Consider the following 20,007-nt stretch of genomic DNA (forward strand, 5'->3'; position numbering starts at 1 on the left):
AACATAGTTTTTGTTTTCTTTTTGCAGGTGGGATAGTAACACCTCTGGGAGAAAGAAAATTGGCTTCCTCTCTGGAAGGTGGTGAGTGGACTGCAGGCGGCTACATGGAGGGAACAGCGATCAGATGGTTCCCTTCTACGTTTTGTGCTAGGAAACAAAATCAGTTATAGGAATCCATGTTGATCTCAGAAGTAGAAGGATTTAGAAAAGTTAAGTTTGCACAAAAACCAAGAACTTTCCCATCTCCTTTTTGATCTGAAGACTGGGGGACAATGGATATTATAGAGACAGCAAAACTCGAAGAACATATGGAAAATCAAACCAATGATCCCGCAAACACTTACACGAGACCTGCCGAGCCTGCCGAAGAGGAAAACAAAAATGGCAACAGTAAACCTAAGAGCTTATCCAATGGGTTGCGAAAGGGCACCAAAAAGTACCCAGACTATATCCAGATTGCTATGCCCACTGAATCCAGGAACAAATTCCCCCTGGAGTGGTGGAAAACGGGCATTGCCTTCGTGTACGCCCTCTTCAACCTCGTCCTAACCACCGTCATGATCACGGTTGTACACGAAAGGGTACCTCCCAAGGAGCTCAGCCCCCCGCTACCAGACAAGTTTTTTGATTACATTGATCGGGTAAAATGGGCATTTTCTGTATCAGAAATAAATGGGATTATATTATTTGGATTATGGATCACCCAGTGGCTGTTTCTGAGATACAAGTAAGTAGGCTTCCCCATTTGGGGGGGGGGGGGATTACCCTAAGTGTGTGTGTGAGGGGGTAGATGTGTAATTGAAATGGTCTTTCTCAGTTTTGTCTGATAAATTCAGCCCTATCCAGGCATTCGATGACAGGAAGCAACAGAAGGATCTCCTGTGTTGAATAAATAAGCATTTATTTTTTTTTTAAGATTTTATTTATTTATTTGAGAGAGAGAGAAAGAGGTCACAGGTAGGCAGAGAGGCAGGCAGAGAGAGAGGGGGAAACAGGCTCCCCACTGAGCAGAGAGCCTGATGCGGGCCTCGATCCCAGACCCTGAGATCATGACCTGAGCTGAAGGCAGAGGCTTAACCCACTGAGCCACCCAGGCGCCCTAAATAAGCATTTATTGAGCAACAGTGTATGAGAAGTAACCATCAGGACTTCCAGATGTACTGTGGTTGGTGATTCAGAGTTGACAAATTTAAGGTGCAGTCCAGGGTTTCAGGCTCCTTGGTGCTGTGGGATCTGTATGATAAATCAAGAGGCTTAGAGAGGAACAACATTCCCTTCATCCTGCTTTTGTTATTTTAGGCTTTTAACAGGTGGGGAATGGAGTGGCTGGGAACTTTCCTCTGTTAACTCATAATGTGACGAGTGGATTGGTCTGTAGTCAATAGCATTCTGAGTTCACAAATTTTACATTTCTTTCCTGTTGCCTGTTGCCTGTTGGCAGTTGAGTCAAGAGTTTAAGAAACTGCATTTAGGCATGGGTCCCCGCAGTTTGGGTTTTAGGTTTCTAAAGTAAGCGTGCTGTCCAGCTTCCCTGTGGCACCACAAAGGACCTCTTAGTTCACCAGTTTCGGTCTCCCTGTTTTGGAACAGGGGCAATCAGGAAGGAGTAAGGCCACACACTTTTGCTTTAAAGATGCTTAAAAATAGGACATAGCTCTGAAGTGGTTATTTTTGCTTCCCTGTGAGATCTGACTGCTAGTCCATAAAAACAAGGCCCCTCAATTCCTTTTCCATCTCATTTCTCCTTCAGATGTTTTGTTCTCTACTAAGATGCTAGCAATTAAATCACTAAAATATAAGTTAGATCGAAACATTGCCCATACACGGAGGCTTTTGAAAATGTAATGTCTACTAACTTAGTCCATACTGTTCAAAATGGGATTTCTGCATTCGTGCCACAAGATCATGTTTAGAAGAGAGAATTCATGCTCTACTGTTATTTCAGTTGTTTGTTGCTTCTAGAGTGGAATTCAGTCTCTCTTTGGTCCGAGTTCCGTAAATTCAAGTTTGCAGTTTGGAAAGCTTGTTCCGCAAACTGAAGTCATTCCTAAACATTTTCTTTCATGTGTGTAAGTAAAAGGCAGCTACCAACTGTCTTTTGCTAGAACCTTTTGCTGCCAAAGTTGTTAAGCTGCGGTATGCTTTATGCCAAAAGCAAACAATAGATTTGTTGAACTTTAGCGCTTCTCTTTCTGTTGACACTTCTGTTGAAAATAAGAGTTTGCTTAAGCCAGAGGTGTTTGCTTTCTCCCTTAATTTAGATCTTTTTATTCATATATATGCATGTATATGACTATATATATTCATATTCACATATGAATATGTATATATGAAAAGAGACCTTTTCCAGGGTCTGGTAAGTAGCTGGCTTCTACTGTGCTTCAGAGCACAGTTTCAATTTATTTGAATCTTTATCTAAAAAGTTATGAGCTGCCTCTCCATGAGCACCTTGGGCTTTACCGTGTCAAAACTCGTGGGGGCGCCTGGGTGGCTCAATCAGTTAAGCGTCCGGCTCTTGATTTCAGCTCAGGTCACAATTCCAGGGTCATCAGATCAAGTCCTGGGTCGGGCTCTGCACTGGGCTTGGAGCCTGCTTGAGATTCTCCCTCTCCCTCTGTCCATCCCCTCCCCACCAAACAAACAAACTTGTGGTCGTATAGCTGGCCACACATTGTGATGATATCCACTGTTTTGGTCACAATCCGTCATCAGAAACTTGTTGGGGAAATCATACTTTTTCTTTTCTTTTCTTTTCTTTTTTTTTTTTTTTTGCTTTTGAGGTAGAATTGTATCCTTTCAGTAACTAATAGAATAATTTTTATAACTTGCTTTGAACATCCTAGCTGAATAAGAAATCCTACTTGCTCTCTCTTATAAAAGCACCTTATAAAAAATCATTAGCAGTAGTTATTTTTCTAAATAAGGTTTCAGAGTGCACATTTTACCTTCTAAGTTAATTTTCAGTTCTGAATACAGCTGAACTCAGAATGCTGGAATGAATATAATTGACTCATAATAATTCCTGCTTATTACTTCACCTTGTCTAACAGCGCGGAGCACACAGTTCAACACTCTTTTTGGGCCTGAGGTTGAAGCAAAGGGTGAATTGTTTTTCACTTAACCAAATGGAGAGACTTGGTCCTGATTATCACCCTTTCCTTTTCAGTAGTAGAAAAGGCAGAGTTCTCGGGCGCCTGGGTGGCTCAGTTGGTTGGACAACTGCCTTCAGCTCAGGTCATGATCCTGGAGTCCTGGGATCGAGTCCCACATCGGGCTCCCAGCTCCACGGGGAGTCTGCTTCTCCCTCAGACCTCGCTCATGTTCTCTCTCACTGTCTCTCTCTCAAATAAATAAATAAAATCTTTAAAAAAAAAGAAAAGAAAAGGCAGAGTTCATATAGCAAGGCTTTGAAAGAAATGGCCTTATACAAAATAAATACTTTCACCTAATAGTCTTTTTTTTTTAAGATTTTATTTATTTATTTGATAGAGAGATCACAAGCAGCGAGAGAGGGAGGGGGAAGCAGGCTCCCCACTGAGCAGAGAGCCTGATATGGGACTCGATCCCAGGAACCTGGAATCATGACCTGAGCTGAAGGCAGAGGCTTTAACCCACTGAGCCACCCAAGCACGCTATTAGTCTATTTTTTTTTAAAGATTGTATTTATTTGAGAAAGGAAGAGTGTATAAGAGTGCACAAAAGAGGGAAAGGGAGAATCAGACTCCCCATTAATAGCAGGGAGCTCAACATGGGGCTCGATCCCAGGACCCCAAGATCGTGACCTGAGCTAAAGGCAGACACTTAATCAACTGAGCCACCTAGGTGCCCCTCATTTAGTAATCTAGGTAGACTTCTACTCTATATTTTGACCCCAGAAACCCTGGAATATTCTGAAAATAGCTACTGGAAACAAGCAACTAAAATTAGATTCATACATAATTCTGTAAATTAGAAGTCCCAGCAGTTACCTGAATTAGACTTTGATCCACGTCAGACCACAGTCTTGGAGAAAACTAAAAATATGCCACATGCCTGAAACCACCTAGTTTTCCAGAAGTCTTTGATAGGTATTAGTTTTGAAAGTGTGAGACTATGAAAATGTGAGACCTGTAGGAATATAGTTTATGTGCTAGGAAAGTTACAGCTACCAATTCCAGGAGCTTTCAGGGCCCCTCATCTCTGACTCCCCAGAACCCAGACTTTATAGACCCACCCCTAATTACACAGCAGAAAACAAGCTGTCATCTTCAGCTGGACATAAGGACACTCAGAACCCTCAAAGCCCATTCAGATAACCCATGGGGCCGTGGCGCCAACAGGTAGAGGAGCCTCTGTGTGCACAAAGTCAGACCTCCGGGAACCATTGCCTTGGAGTGAGGACTAAGGGGTACTGGACAGGTGCTAATGACCACGGTCTCCACCAAAAAATATAAAGTGTAAAAGTACTTGTGGGATTTTTTTTTTTTTTTTTTTTGCTTTTTTTGATCCAGGTGGAGTAAGCTCAAGCTCAAGGTAAACAGATCAGCCTAGAGCTCACCGTTAAATGCCCACAAGGGTACTTCGGACAGTTTCAGAATCTAGTCCTCTGAAGGTCTATATAATCCCAGACAGAATAGTTCGTGCCCAAACTGTGAAAATACTTTTGGATGGTCTCCAAATAAACCTTGCTTATATAACTCAGGTTAAATTAGTTGCCCTATTTCCCTGTGTGTCCAATTATGTAATATCACCTTAGCTCATTACTGAATTCCTCTGCAACCGTGGCTCGTTTATACCTTTGATACATTCTCAAGAGAAGGTTTTATTCATGCAGTGTGTTGACGGAAAACATAGACCAGTTCATTGAATTCTCTGGTGAAGAGCACTTTTTTTTAGGAGAGGTGGTTGTCTAGAACCTTTATCTGCTATAACTTCCCCACTCCACACAGACATTTCCTTTTGGGTCCTAACCCTCCCAGATTTTTTCCAATAAGTGAACCTTCATTTCTGGAATGGTGGGTGGGCCGTTCACACGTAAGCCTGTGTGTGAGCTCTGAAGTGGGTCTGCTCGTGCCCACTCTGTAGTAATTCTGTATTCTCTTAAATGTCGTTTTGTGTTGCACTCCGAGCAGAAACCACGAGTCAACTTGCCTCTCCCTATCCCTGTTCTTCCTTCAGGTCAATTGTGGGACGCAGATTCTTTTTTATCATTGGGACTTTATACCTGTATCGCTGTATTACAATGTACGTCACCACTCTCCCTGTGCCCGGAATGCATTTCCAGTGTGCCCCAAAGGTAAGCGCCTCGGAGTTCGTCAGAGAGGGGATGAAGAGAACACTTGCTGAACACCTGCTCGCTCTGTGGCAGGTTCTTTTAGATACTCATAGAGCTGGTCACTCCAGTCTTGTTTCTCTTTGGAGTTGGAGGGAAGACATTCCAGTGTGTTCACAAGACCTATATCTTTGTGCATTAGAAATTCACTTGCTGCTAACTAAAAGTTACGGCAGGGTGTTCCACTCTGCATTTTGGCCTTCTCATTTACTCATTCACGCACATCTTCATTCTGCAAGTGTTAAAGCTGCTGCCGTGTACCAGGCCGGGCACTCTAGCCACAGCAGTGACCAAAGCAAAGTCGTTCTTCTTTGAGAGTTTATATTCTGTTGAGGGATGGCAGCCAAAAACCAAAGGCACCCCTTGTAACGTGATGATAAGTCAGGCACTATCAGATGAAGAACAGAAAAGGTAAGCCAGGGTAATTGGGATGCTGCGGGTAGGTACGACTTCAGAGACAGATCAGAAAGGCTTCTGTAGTAAGAAAGCCTTGGGGCAAGACACAACATGGCGAGTGAGCCTTGTGGTTGGGTGACACCCCAGGTCACAGCGGACTCAAGAGACGGCAGGGGGCCCATGTGGCTGAGTGGAGGTGGGAAAGGTGGAGGTGGCCCAGTCCGTGGATCCCCTAGGCCCTTTGTGGCCCACTGAAGTGAAGAGAAGTCCTTCGATTCAGGATGCATTTGGAAGGTAAGACCAACAGGATGTGCTAATAGTCAGATATGAGTGTAACAGAAGCCAAGGAAGACCCCAGAGTTTTTAACACATGGAAAGACAGAGTGGCCTTTTGCTGGGACACACTTGGGAATGAATACTGAAACTGTGTTGAGTGGGATTTACCGTCTCTCCAGGTAGAGTCATTTCTTGAGAGAGATGTTAATCATCTTAGACCCCAGGATGCCCTGGCTTATAAAAAAAATGGAAACTTACAAATCATGTGATTTCTGGACAAGGGAGTGAAATCCAACATCATATTTTACTGAACACTAAGCAGATGTCCAAGGTGGAAGGAAAAATAGAGTTGTTCTAAGAAGTCCACAGTCTCCCTCGCCAAATATAGGTGTGGTTTAGAGAAGCTATAATTTTCCAAAGCCATCAAAGCAGAAAGTATCTGTAATTAAAACAGTGTACATATTGAATTTAAACATTGGCCGATTTTTAGTGAAACTAATTTAAGGCATGGGAGAAGTTCAGAAACATAATAAACACTCCGAAGGGGGTTATTGCTATGCGTTAAATGAAGAAGCGAGCACAAAAAAGAAGGCAAGCGCATCCCAGTAATGGGTGAGGTTTGCAGAGATGAATTGCTGTGATTACAGAAAGAAAGCAAATTAAAGGTCACCCTCCCTGGAAGAGTTGCAATTTTCAGAAGCCACATCAGTACACGTATGACTGGCTAACCGAGCTACAAATACTCCCAGTGGAAGCCCTGGTGGCCTCCAGACTAGTCCGCCCCCACATTCCGTTGTCAAGACCTCTTGCTGCTGCATAAGCAGGCTGGCTGTGGGTGCTTAAGTAAGGAAGGGTTCAGTAACACGGACATGCAGATCACTTCGACTGGAGGTGATGTGGTGGCACAGGGCAGAAGTCAGGATTGCTTTCTAAATGTGGGCCAGCCACAGGCCTTGAGTGCTCAGATTTCTGCAGTTCCGAGGCGCCTAGGTCATCTACCTGCCTCCTCTGTTGCTGACTGAGTGGACTGCCCTCTGAGCCTGTGAGCGATGATGGGACCGCGTGTCTGGATACCACTCGCAGTGACGGGGGTTGGGGGGAGTTGTCAAACATCGTCCTCACTGCTTAAAACAGCTTGTTCCTCGGTGGATACAGTCCCCACATGTGATTTCACAAGATTGGGGAAGCTCTCGGTCTTTGGCTCCCCGCTGCCTTCTCCCTTATCTTTGCCTGGGGCTCCCTTTCAGGCTTTTGCGTACAGATGCTGTCAGCCCACCAGTCTGAGTTTTGGGTTGCAGTCACAAAAACCTGTGTTCGGAGAAGTGTATGTGAATACATTTTGGCCCCATTATTAGGATTTGCATGAAATGATGGAGCCTTTCCAACCCATTTTGCCACAGGCAAGAATGCTGGGCTGGGATAGCTCTAGTCCCTTCCCTGAGAAAGCTTTCCTGGCCATGGGTGCCCAGAGGACTGTTCTTCTGAACTAAAGGGACAATGCAGAGTTAGTTTTCTGGTTGGCACCAGCCAGTCTGGGCTCTCTTGTACTTTGTTGTGGGACATGGTGTGCAGCAGGGACAGATCCAGGAACCCTTTAGAGCACCGAGCTCTGTCTGCTCTGGGTGCTTGTGATCGACAATGCCTGTCCTCTTAAGTCATCTACGTCTTCTGTTCGTACCCAGTCAGGGCATGGAATGGTGTCTGAAAAAATGAGGAAATTCGTAAGAACTAGAGTCTTAAGTGGTGAGTGATGCGGTCCCAGTGAACCAAAACAGAATTAGGAAAAAAAAAAAAAAAACCCATTAACTCCAACTCTCACCATTAGCCTCCTCCACTCTCCCCATTTTTCTTTCTACCTCTTCACCCCCACTTTCTTGAGGTATTATTTAGCATTTACATGGAGCACAAATGGACATCTAGGATAGCAATGACAGGATTGAGGAATTATGAACTGCGAAAAGACAGAGCAAGAAGAGAGCATGCTTCGTCTGTTCTGTAAAGGCATAATGAATCCAGGGTTCTCAGACATCTCCATTCACCCTCGCTGCTGAAAGGAAGAGGGGAGACCAGGTGTGGCAATAGTTCAGCCTCTGGTCTGCTGAGACCTTTGGGTCCATCTAATCTGGGGTCAAGGGACTGGTGGCTTTACGTTCTGCCCTTAGAGAATTAGAGTATTGAGTTGGGATAGGTGAGCAGATTAAAAAAAAAATATGTTAGAGTTTTGAAATGAAGAAGAATGTGTCCTTTTAAACTGGGAACACAGGGGTTGGGCAGCATGTGTACTTTTTAATTTGATCTCTGTTAACGGTTGTTTGTACCAACCACGTGATGAGAAGTTCCTGAAGGACTGTGACTGATCCGATAAAGCTCGAGCTGGAGTCTGTCTTCCACCTCAAGGCGTGTCACATTATGTCATGTGGTTTGCAGTGCACCACCCTGAGGTTCACCTGGAGGGGGTCCTGCCACTCCATCAGCAGTGCTTCCCTTCCCCCCGTGGGGATCCTCTGCTGCCTTCCAGATCCTATCTTTTCAAGGCAGGATCACCTGCTCCCTGGCATGTTGGTTTAAGGACTCTCAAGTATTTTCTTTTTTTTTTTTTTAAAGGTTTTATTTATCCATTAGAGAGAGAGAGAGCCAGAGCAGAGAAGATCAACAGAGGGAGAGGGAGAAGCAAGCTCCCCACTGACAGGGAGCCAGATGTGGGATTTGATCCCAGAACCCTGGGATCATGACCTGAGCTTAATAGCTGCTTAACAGTTTGAGCAACCCGGGCACCCCAAGGACTATGAAGTCTTGATAAAATATCTATGTTCTGGTTTTGCCACCTGTGCTAGGCCTAAGCAAACTTTTGAAAAAAGTCACTTCTCACCTTACCATCTAATCCTGGCTTACGGCATTTTCTCTCGCAGAGCCTTATTCTCAACTATCAACCAATCACGGTGTGTTTGCCTTTTTATGTGGGTCATCTGAATACCAGAAAGCTTTCCAGATCCATATGATTTTTTTTTAAAGATTTTGTTTATTTATTTATTTGACAGACAGATATCACAAGTAGGCAGAGAGGCAGGCAGAGAGAGAGGAGGAAGCAGGCTCTCTGCTGAGCAGAGAGCCTGATGTGCGGCTCGATCCCAGGACTCTGGGATCATGACCTGAGCCGAAGGCAGAGGCTTTAACCCACTGAGCCACCCAGGTGCCCCTGATTTTTTTTTTTTTAATCAGGAAGGTTCTAGGGTCCCCAGGAGTGATGTTTTCGGCAGGGAATCCTGCCCCGATTCCTGTCCTGCTGGATAGGATGGTTTTCCAGTTGCTTTAGAGGCTAACTGAATTTCTCTACTCTCGGACCCTCCTCCCATCTACCCGTAGGCATCTACCCTCCTTCACTCCCTTGTATCTCCTTGGGCTTCTGCCTGTTTTCAGCACCTGTTAAACTACCACCAAGGCTGGACTGGCCATGCTTCAGGGGCCAGTTGCCTAAAGGGTCATCAATGAGTTATAAAAGGTAGCATGTCCTAGAACTGGCCCCTTAGGTCCCCAATGACTAGTTATTAGTGGCCTTTCTGTATTTCTCTTTTCATGTGTACTGTTAACCCGAATATATTTCTGAGGATTATTCTTTGATTTTCTACACCTGCTCACCTGATAGTAGATTGATCTGAAACCTTCTTTCTGGCTCCCAAGCATTCCAGTTTTCCATGCCTACCATTTTGACCCACTTCATCTCCTACTCCGTCCTATATGCTTCAGTTTTAATGGGATATAAACTTTTGGCTATTGGGTCAAACTCCTGTCCTAGCCCATCATTCTTTCCTGTGTCATCATGGTGGCCTCTAGGGGCTTCTGTACCACTGTCCACCTGAGCGCTCCTCTGACCCTCTGCAACAACAGATTATTTCCTTAGGGGATGTTTTTCCTGACCAAAGCTACTCACTTTTAAGCTGCCAATACATCTCTAATGCACCATTTGCAAACCTATTTGAATTATGTAATGTGTTGCAGCTCCCCTTCTTAACTGTAAATGTCTGATCAGATATTAATACAGCTCTATGCACACTTTAGGCTGCCCACTTAACACAAGGTCCCCAAACACACTTTAGAATATTAGTAATGTGGTATTCAGCTGAATCAAATATTAACCATCCAAAACCCTGACTTCCCCCTACAAAGAGGAAAGAAAGTAGCTTTGATCTTTTTAGTGCATAGCTGTGGTGAAGTCATTGGTTATTAATATTTTTAAAAGCTTTGCCCAAGGACACACCACCACCGAAACATATTATTAGTAACATACTGAATAATTGAAAACGTGTCACTAAAACTCGCCAGTACAACAAATAAAACTGAATTTGAGGATCTTCCCCCTTGGCTGCTTTTTGACTTTTTAAGTTAAAAGGGAAAAAAGTACAACCTTTTTTTCTAAGTATCACACAAATTAGGTTGAAGTGTGATTTTGCTGGCTCGTAAATTTTCTTCCTGATCTTGTGTCTTTCAGCTCAATGGAGACTCGCAGGCAAAAATACAACGAATTCTACGATTGATTTCCGGTGGTGGGCTGTCCATAACTGGATCCCATATCTTGTGCGGAGACTTCCTCTTCAGCGGTCACACCGTTATGCTGACACTTACTTATTTGTTCATCAAAGAATGTGAGTACTAACTCCTTCCCACTCTGTTGACTACTGTCGTGGGAGGGATCCCAAAGCCTAGAAACTGATGGGAACCCTTGTTCCATTAGGATGGCTAGCTATGAAAGAGACACGTATGCACCTGTGTGTATGTGCTTATTTAAATCATTTCAACTAGCCCTATGTGATTTGGACACTGGAGGCTTAAAACCTGGATTCTCTAACATTTAGCATGCCGCCACAATGTCTCTCTCCCTCGTCTTCTCAAAGTATGAAAAGTTATTATAATGTTGCAACTAAGAAAAAGTATTGGGCTTATTGCAAAAAGAATCAGTGCACTGGAAATGTAAATGACTTACGAGTGAAAATTCCATTGTATGGAACGTCCGTCCGTTCCATCATTCCAAATAATTTAATGTTTTCCCCCTTTTTAGATGTTTTCTTGTCCCATTCCAGTGTCACCATTTTCCAGCTGAGTTCTATGATTTAGTAGGCATCTTTTTTTTTAAGATTTTGTTTATTTATTTGACAGATTTATTTATTTATTTATTTGTTTGTTTGTTTATTTATTATTTTTTATAAACATATATTTTTATCCCCAGGGGTACAGGTCTGTGAATCACCAGGTTTACACACTTCACAGCACTCACCAAAGCACATACCCTCCCCAATGTCCATAATCCCACCCCCTTCTCCCAAGAAGAATATTTATTAATTTATTTTTTATTTGACACAAGTAGGCAGAGAGGCAGACAGAGAGAGGAAGGGAAGCAGGTTCTCCACTGAGCAGAGAGCCTGATGCGGGGCTCGATCCCAGCACCCTGGGATCATGACCCAAGCTGAAGGCAGAGGCTTTGACCCACTGAGCCACCCAGGTGTCCTGATTTAGTAGGCATCTTTAAGGAACATTTTGCTAGTATTGATCATTTCTTTGTACAAAACAATGTGTAGGTAAGAATGTAAAGTGTCTTTCCATAATAATACACTTAATTCCTATTCTACAAAATCCTTGTGTATACTGTCAGCTTTCAGGGCTGATACAAGGTCTCCTTCATTGTGGCCTCTGTATTTTAGTCACCAGGCAGATCCCCTTGTTGTCGATTTCTGATGTTTGATTTAATTAGACCCATTATCTCAAAGTCCTTTCAAAGTAAGTGATACTATTTCCTTGCAACACTGGTCAGGTTAACCTTCCCCTTTAGTTTCAGGACCCTCTCCAGTGTTTCTTAGAGCTTTATCTCAACTTTCTTCACTTACGCAGCATTGTAAGGAAGTCTTCTGGCAAAGACCAGCAGAAGGATGCTTCCCCATTTGATGTCCTGCTTCTCCACTCTCTCTTGGCCTGTCATTAATCCAAACAGGTTCAGCCTCGCCCAGTGGCAGTGTGGAGTCAGAGTTTATCTGTTAGTGGTGAAGAAGGAAGTTTTTTTTTGGGGGGGGGGTTAGGTTTTTTTATTTATTTGACAGAGAGAGAGAGATCACAAGTAGGCAGAGCAGCAGATGGGGCGGGGGGTGGGGGAAGCAGGCTCCCCACTGAGCAGAGAGCCCGATGTAGGGCTCGATCCCAGGACCCTGAGCCATAGGGAAAGGCTTAACCCACTGAGCCACCTAGGAGCCCCTAGAAAGGAGTTCTTGTCCTTTAGGTTTTCTGGGTTTTTTTTAGGTTTAAGTTCTGCTTTGAGAGTATTATGACAAAGAACTGAGGTTCTTTACAGTAGATAAACTGAAGTCTTTTTTTGGTAAGAATTGTGTAGCTTCTGAGTTGTTTCCTTTGTAAATGCCATACGCCCACTTGGGGTACAGAGAGTAGCATGTTAAGTGCACAGCATCCGTCACATCTGTTTTATGGCAGAGGGCATTCTGGAACTTTCCCCTTATTTCTGCCTTCACCCTCACGCTATGGGAGGTGGTAATGGGAAGAAACCTGAGTCTGTTTCTGCACCAAAATCAGGGGGTTGTCTCTTCCTTAAGTGTTAGTCACTACATGTCTAAGTCCTGGTTACTGGTTCTAATGAGCTAATAGAGTGATCTGTGTCATTTATGATTCTAACTCTAACTTTTGTTGGAAAAAGTTCCAGCGGTGTGTAAGATCCATTATTTGCCAGTGCAGAGGTGTTTTGGAGTTGTAGAAGCTTCTCTCTAATCTGAAAATCATAGGAAACTTGCAGAAGAAGATGAGGCTGAGGATGGGGAAGAATTTCGTGTTGGAGCAAAGCCCTTGTGGGTTCAAAGTAACGAAGAGAACCACCCCAGAAGACCGAGGACCAATTGTATAAAATAACCAAAGACCAAGGGCTGTTGTCAGCAATAGCAAAGAAACCTAATACTCTGCGCCAGGCACTATTCTAAGCCCTGGATGCAAAGTAACTCACTCACCCCTGCAGCCACCCCAAGAGAGAAGCCCTGTTTCCCCATTTTTCAGAGGAGAACTTAAACATCAAGAGAAGGACTTCCCACGGTCCCCAGTTGGTAACTGGAGGACGGGATGTTCCAAGTCAACCAGGCTGACCCCAGAGGTTGTGCTGTTAATTTCTTGGCTCTGTTTAGAATATTGGGGAACCCAAGGTGTCTGAGCTTTTAAAATTGCTAAAGAATTGTCTGGGTCTCTTGCTGATGATCTTTCTTTTACTTTAGAGCAATAGCAATGCAGTGTGTAGAGAGATTTTCTTTCCCCGGCATGATGTTGGCTTGAGGTTTTTAAAACTTGTGTAAGTTTACAGACTGCTGTGAAAGAATTACATTCTGCTTTTTCTAATTTTTGGTGAGAAATGAAATGGCAGATCTGTGATGCTTAATACAAACCTGGCTCTAGAGTCGATTCTGCCGATGAACAGAGCATTCCATGTGTGTGCTTGTTCCCTGTGCGATTAGGAAAAACCATCACCTTCTAAATGATACCATGTGTTGTCGTTCTGAGTAAGCAGTGCTCCCAGTGGCTTCTTTGAGCAGTCTGCTTCTAGAATTCGATGCATCTTTCCTGTGTTTTTTGTTGTCCCGCCTTTTGATCTGTTTGGTCTCTTTCCTTGTTTGCTTGGTTGTCACGAGTAGATTTTGAATGGCGTCAAGAGAATAGATGAAAACCTGGGACCCAGGACCATTTTTGTGGGCTTTCCACAGTTCTGTAAATATTATCACTGGGGCCTGGGTTCCTTATAAAATTAGCCTGAAGAAGTCAGCCCTAGTGGTTAGAATAAAATGTCTTGCTAGGAAAGAGGGAAATTTTTCTTTTCTTTCTTTTTTTTTTTTTTTAACCTTTCTACTACAGAAAACCCATTGTCTGTATATGATTATTCAATGACAGCTAGGGCTAGGATCCCACACAGACAAGTGGATTAATATTTGTATCACTATATTTCAGCTCTGTGTTCTTCCTTTGGAAGAATGGGAAAGCAGAAAGGGGTTACCATTTTCCCATTTCTATTTCAAGATAATTTATACTAAATCTTTTCTTCCGGTCAGCCACTGTGCTCAGTTAGTGAGCCGTGGTCCCAATGTGACTGCATAACTGGGAACACATTTCTGAGGAAGAGCAGCAGTAGTATTTCCAGCCCTTCCTGAAACTTCGTTCTTAATTCCACAAGCAGTAAAATGACCGTTCAGCCCACCCCTTCACTCCTTGTCTGCTTCAGCTTTGCTTCTTGTGGATCAACAAAGGCAAAATGGTCCTGGCTTGCCCAGTCAGTTCCCAGTTCTAAGGCAGTAAGTACCAGGTGACCTATCAGCAGAGGAAGCTGGGTGGGTGGGAGACCTTGGGGAAGGGGTGGAGTTGGGAATTCTAAAGAAGGCACAGTTAGGGAAGGCTCCAGATTTCTTAATAGTGGCTCCATTTTGAGTATTCTCTGCCTAACAGAACAGTTGTGGGGCCTGGATCTGGCCACCTGGGGCCATAAAGAGTAAGGCCTCTTCCAGCTTTAAAACTCTAGGAGTCTGTCGGTTATGTGCTAGAACTTAGAAGCAGGATGAACCAACTGAGAAGGAATAAGGAATGCCTTCAAAATGGAAAAATCAGTCTTCCAGTTGCAAATACAGGCTTATTATCTTTCTGTCCCACTTGGGACCAGAATTGTTTTTCATTTGAACGATACCTGATTTGGTATTTCCTCTGAACTCCTGGAAATGGACCCTCTTGGTCTTCGACCATAGTTCTGCACTTAGAAATAAATGTCACTATGAATAGAGACACAGGTAAATAGGAAATGAATCTGTTTGTGAGAGTATTAACATTGTGAGCCAATAAGGCTTTAAAATAGAAAAAAAAAAGAGGGGGGGTGATGCCTGGGGGGCTCCGTCGTTAAGCTTCTGCCTTTGACTCAGGTCATGATGCCAGGGTCCTGGGATGGAGCCCCACATGGGCTTCCTGCTCAGCAGGAAGCCTGCTTTTCCCCTTCCCACTCCCCCTGCTTGTGTTCCCCTCTCTCTCTGTGTCTCTCTCTGTCAAATAAATAAAATCTTTAAAATAAAATGAAATAAAGGAAACCACTGTTAAAGAAAAGAGAAAGATATTGGCAATGAACCAGAGGTTGCGTCTCCACCTGTGTGGCCTTGGCACCTGTGGGGGCAAGCTGTGGGCCTGATCCCGTCTCACCTGATGCGTGCTCTGGTTCTCTCTTACAGCCGATCAATAGGATGACCTTCTTAGTGGACTCACTAGGAAGGCTAAAATCCACAAGTGAATGAGCCAGGATCCTAAGCTTTATATAGGGAACGTTTATAGTTGCTATTAGCAGTAACAGTATAAAACTGCTACGAAGCAAAACATTGCTAGCCGAATGCTGTTTTTCTCCCTCTGGAGAAATCAGAGTAAGTTTCTGTTCAACCTGAAATGACTCTTTCTTTCTCATTTTCCTCCATATTTTCCTTGACAGCTACCCCTTGCTTTTGACCCCTACTGCTTTTCTTCCCAGTGGGATCCCTTCCATGAGCCGGTATGAGCCAGTTCCAACCACCCTAATAAACAACTCTGCTCTCTTCCCTATTGAATGGCTTAGCAGTGGGCAAGGTCTAGGATGTCTAGAGAAGGACTGTTCCCCAGTGAATGATTGTCTCACCTGCCACCAGGGGTCTTGCTCCTGCTCCCTCCCTGTCTCTGTAAATCCTGAGGGGTTGACAGTGACTATCTGGGGGCTTAATCTGTTTCCTTCTCCCGCTGACTTCCTGACCTTAGATTATTCTGCTTAAAGTCATGAGCGTAGATGGTAATCGGTAATCGTTCAGTTCATCTCTGGGAATCCCAGTAACGCTATGCCTTTTCTACCATCTAGATTCGCCTCGTCACTTCTGGTGGTATCATTTAATCTGCTGGCTGCTGAGCGCTGCTGGGATCATCTGCATCCTCGTAGCTCATGAACACTATACTGTTGATGTGATCATTGCTTATTACATTACAACACGGCTGTTTTGGTGGTACCATTCAATGGCCAATGAAAAGGTGAGAGCAGTGAAGTCATCCCTGGGTAATTTCTTTCCTTTCAGTGCAGTGGCCCTTTTTTCATACAGCGGGGGTTCAGATAGCTTTGTGGGGATGACCATGGGGTGGCCACTCACATGCATGGTCTGGGTCAGTTCACCGAAATGTGTGACTCATGATGGCCTCTTCAACCAAATCATGTCACAAATATAAATGACATTTAAGGACCAAAGTTCTTTAAAATTATAGAGCACAGTGTTTTCCTCATTTGACTAATAAGTACTAGAACTGAAGAAGTATAAATGCTAACTTGAAATATGGGAACCTTCTCTCTAGAAGCATTGTGGTGCAGCTCAGTAAGACGTGCTCCCTGCCCTCAAAGAACCTAATTTTGAGGAAAAGAACAGCAATTATTTTTAAACTTCAGGAAAAATAAGTAGTCTGTGGATTCCTGGATTTAGTATATCTTTTGGTGATACGGGGCTCTCTGGCCTCCCTTCTTATACTTCCTTATTTGTCTGTCCCCAGACAACCTTGTCTTTGCTTCTGCTGCTCACGCTGTAAGAGAGAACTGAAAGGCTATGTCTTCTGAGAAGACTCCCTAACTCCCGCTCTCTTCCTGTCATCCCAGGATGGGATGGTTCCTCCTCTTCTCTGTGTTTTCCTAGTCTAGGGGTGTGTATGTGTGCCTGGTGTCAGAGAGTGAGCCTGTGTAGCACGATTTTTCTTTGGATAGTCTCGCCATATTGTCCAGTGCATACAATTTGTGAACAGATATCATCTGTAAAGGGTCTAATTCCAGCTTTCATTTAGTGGTATCCACGGATAGATGCCCTCTCAGTGGGTAGACCCCTCCCATTTTGTAGACTCCCATTTCCACCTTCCTTCGTACACTTACATCTGGGTGTCTCCTGACACCATCCATCTGAAACCTTCACCTTTCACCTTGAATCTGCTCTACCCTGTGAGCGTGCCTTTCACCCCTCCACCTTCCTCAGCCTCCTGCTCACGAGTTTTGAGATCAGGTGCTCCTGGCCGACCCGCACATCCATGCCCGAGTCTCTTACTAGGATTGCAGGCAGAAGAATTTACATGAGCTGGAAAGGGGCCTGGGACCAGAAACGTGTCAGAATCAGGGAAAAGACACAAAAACAATCACTGCCAGGATGAATGGGTGGCTCAGCAGGTTAAGCAGCTGCCTTCAGCTCAGGTCATGATCTCAGGGTCCTGGGACTGAGTCCCGCATCGGGCTCCCTGCTCTGCAGGGAGCCTGCTTCTCCCTCTGCCTCCCGCTACCCCTGCTTGTGTGCTCCATGTCTCTGTCTCTCTCCCTCACTTTCTCTCTCTGTCATATAAATAAATAAAATCTTTAAAAAACCCAAACAAACAAAACAAAGACACTTACTGCCTTGTGATCCTGATTCCTCTGCTTTCTCTGTTACGGGACAATGAACAACAAGTTTATTACGAAAAAAGGTAGGATGCAAATGATGAAAAATAGGGTCTCATTTTCCTTCATCTTTTTTTTTTTTTTTTTTTTAACTATTTGCAGAACTTGAAGGTCTCTTCACAGACTAATTTCTTGTCCCGAGCCTGGTGGTTCCCCATCTTTTATTTTTTCGAGAAAAACGTACAAGGCTCAATTCCTTGCTGCTTCTCCTGGCCGCTCTCCTGGCCCCCTGGCTGCTTTAAGTCTTCATGCAAAAAGTATTCCCGGGTTCAGAAGATTGGCGAAGATAATGAGAAATCTACCTGAGGAGCAAAAACAAAGGCATCAGCTCTTAAACCAAAAGAGTTAACGCTGTAACCAAAGGTATAGTTTTGGGTTTTTATTTTAGAAGAACTGACTGGTAAATGAAGAAGTGGACCAAATTCCATGTAAATGATTAGAGAGATGAACGAAGTATTACCCTTTGACTGTTTTTTTATTCATCCTGAGAAAGGCATATTCTCCTGCAGCTCTTCCTTCATTGGTGACAAGCCCCCAAACTGGGATTTTATTAATGAGCTTGTTAAAGAGGTGCCAAAGAACCTACTCTTCCTTCTCCTTATACTTTAGCCACTAAAGCCCTCTACAGAATTTTTTCAGGATTCTTTTTTTTTTTTTTTTTGCCTCCGAGGTCAGAAGAATTTGTTAATGTTTTAAATAAAATGTCTGGATACATACAGCTACTGTGTAAATAGAATAACCTCATGTTGAGAGTGGTTTTAGCATTAGGCTTTTTAAGGAGGGGAAGATCTGTCGTAAGTGAACTTGAGGTGAACTTTGTTTCCATCTTGTCCTGGGGAAGGTCAAGGTCAGGTCTGGGAATGTGCACCTGCTGCTACCACCCACTGCACCAAGTATCACTTTTACTTTTTTTGTAAACTGATAATTTTATAAAAAGAAAGAAAAGTGATCTATTGTGGAAGAATTTGACCCATCTCACAGCTTTTATGTGTGTGTAAATATTCTGCTTTAAAATCTCTATGACAGATACACAGGAAACAGAGAGCTATTTCTGTTAAATGAGTGGTCTTTGTGCACACATGTGTGTGCTCTCTGCCTGGTAAATTTGCATCCGTCCCCCTGCCCCAGGGCAGACAGCTGCTCCAGCACAGGCTAAAAACATGTGTGTATGTGAACGGAGACTTGTGCCACTTGAGGGCCAAGCTGGCATTTCTCTCCCATCCTACCCTGTGTGAGATGTTCTAGATGTTCTAGAGCTGCTCACTGGAACTCAGAAATGCAGTTGGTCACGTTTCACTGAAAACTCTTTCTTCTTAGGTACATTGTACTTTCTGGAAAAACCAAGATAGAGTCTAAAAGTGTCGTGTATCCTTGCTTTTTAGCAAGAGACTCAGCTTCCTATAAACTGGTCCTAAGGACATATGCTACAATTGAGTAATTTTACTTTGAACCTGAAATTATACCACGGTGCTGTATATAATCTACTGTTGGAATCAGTCTGTTAGACAGGGACAGTGACCCAGTAAAGGGGGACCTTCATTTCTAAAGTTCTTTGAGGTGATGCAAAAAGAAGATGGGTTTTTAAAAATTGAATCAGATTAATGCTGTCAGAGTTGGTTCATTTCTTTTCTTTTCTTTTCTTTTCTTTTAAGATTTTATTTATTTATTTGACAGGCAGACAGCAAGAGAGGGAACCCAAGCAGAGGGAAGGGGAAAGGGAAAATCAGGCTTCTGGCTGAGCAGGGAGCCTGATGCAGGGCTTAGTCTCGGGACCCTGAGATCATGACCTGAGCTGAAGGCAGACGTTTAACGACTGAGCCACCCAGGTACTCCCAAGTTGGTCCATTTCTTGAGCCTTCTAGTAACTCCAAAACAAGATTTGTGGTTACAGAAGCATCAACACTAAATCAGAAGACAGGCCAATGAGGTGTGGAAGGGGCAGTTACATTTAAATCGAAGATAAAAATTTCCCTCCCCATAGGAATGAAATATACCTTTGAATTTGCCATTATAAACTAGTTTGCCATGATTTGGTATACAAAATTGACCTTCAGATTGCTTGAGAGAAGCACAATACAGATCTTTTCAGAAGGGTCATTATTTTTGGTGCTAAAATTCTGTGTCTATATTCAGTACATCTCTTTCTCTGAGTAGCAGAAGAATCACTAAAGGAAAGGTAGTTGAATTCAAAGGCAGGAAAAGAATATTTAAAACAAGAATGGAAATCCTGAATATCCTTGGCAGGCTTTGAAATGCAAGGAGCTTTCTGGTATTTGTTATTAAATAAACCAATAAGAAACTATAGCTTACTGATGTGCTTAAGCCAGAATTCTTTCATTTGCTAAATATTGACACTTGTGATATGTAAGGTGTCAAGCTTTAAACACTGAATTTCCATTCCTGCTGTCCAATTATGAAGAAAAGCATCTGACACTGAAGCCTGGGTTTTGTGCTCCTGAACTTGATCTATTCCTTGAGCATCTAATTCCTAACCTTATAGACCTGAGAGCCTTATTCAGCAGTGTCTTGGATAACCTAATTTTCTTCA

General features: G+C 43.5%; 1 protein-coding gene across 5 annotated transcripts in view; it reads left to right on the plus strand.

Moving 5' to 3' along the window:
- Positions 1 to 19,147, plus strand: part of SGMS2 (sphingomyelin synthase 2) — an 81,921-nt gene extending 62,774 nt beyond the window's left edge. For all 5 annotated transcript variants that reach the window (XM_032333086.1, XM_032333087.1, XM_032333088.1 and 2 more), the window contains exons 2-6: positions 28 to 727; positions 5,158 to 5,275; positions 10,470 to 10,623; positions 15,864 to 16,030; positions 17,562 to 19,147. In XM_032333086.1, coding sequence (XP_032188977.1) covers positions 273 to 727; positions 5,158 to 5,275; positions 10,470 to 10,623; positions 15,864 to 16,030; positions 17,562 to 17,765 — 1,098 coding nt within the window. In that variant the 5' untranslated portion in view covers positions 28 to 272 and the 3' untranslated portion in view covers positions 17,766 to 19,147. The remainder of the gene's footprint in view (positions 1 to 27; positions 728 to 5,157; positions 5,276 to 10,469; positions 10,624 to 15,863; positions 16,031 to 17,561) is intronic.
- The last annotated feature ends 860 nt before the right edge of the window (positions 19,148 to 20,007 follow it).

The sequence above is a fragment of the Mustela erminea genome, chromosome 2, assembly GCF_009829155.1.
Source record: "Mustela erminea isolate mMusErm1 chromosome 2, mMusErm1.Pri, whole genome shotgun sequence".
Classification (NCBI taxonomy): Eukaryota; Metazoa; Chordata; class Mammalia; order Carnivora; family Mustelidae; genus Mustela; species Mustela erminea.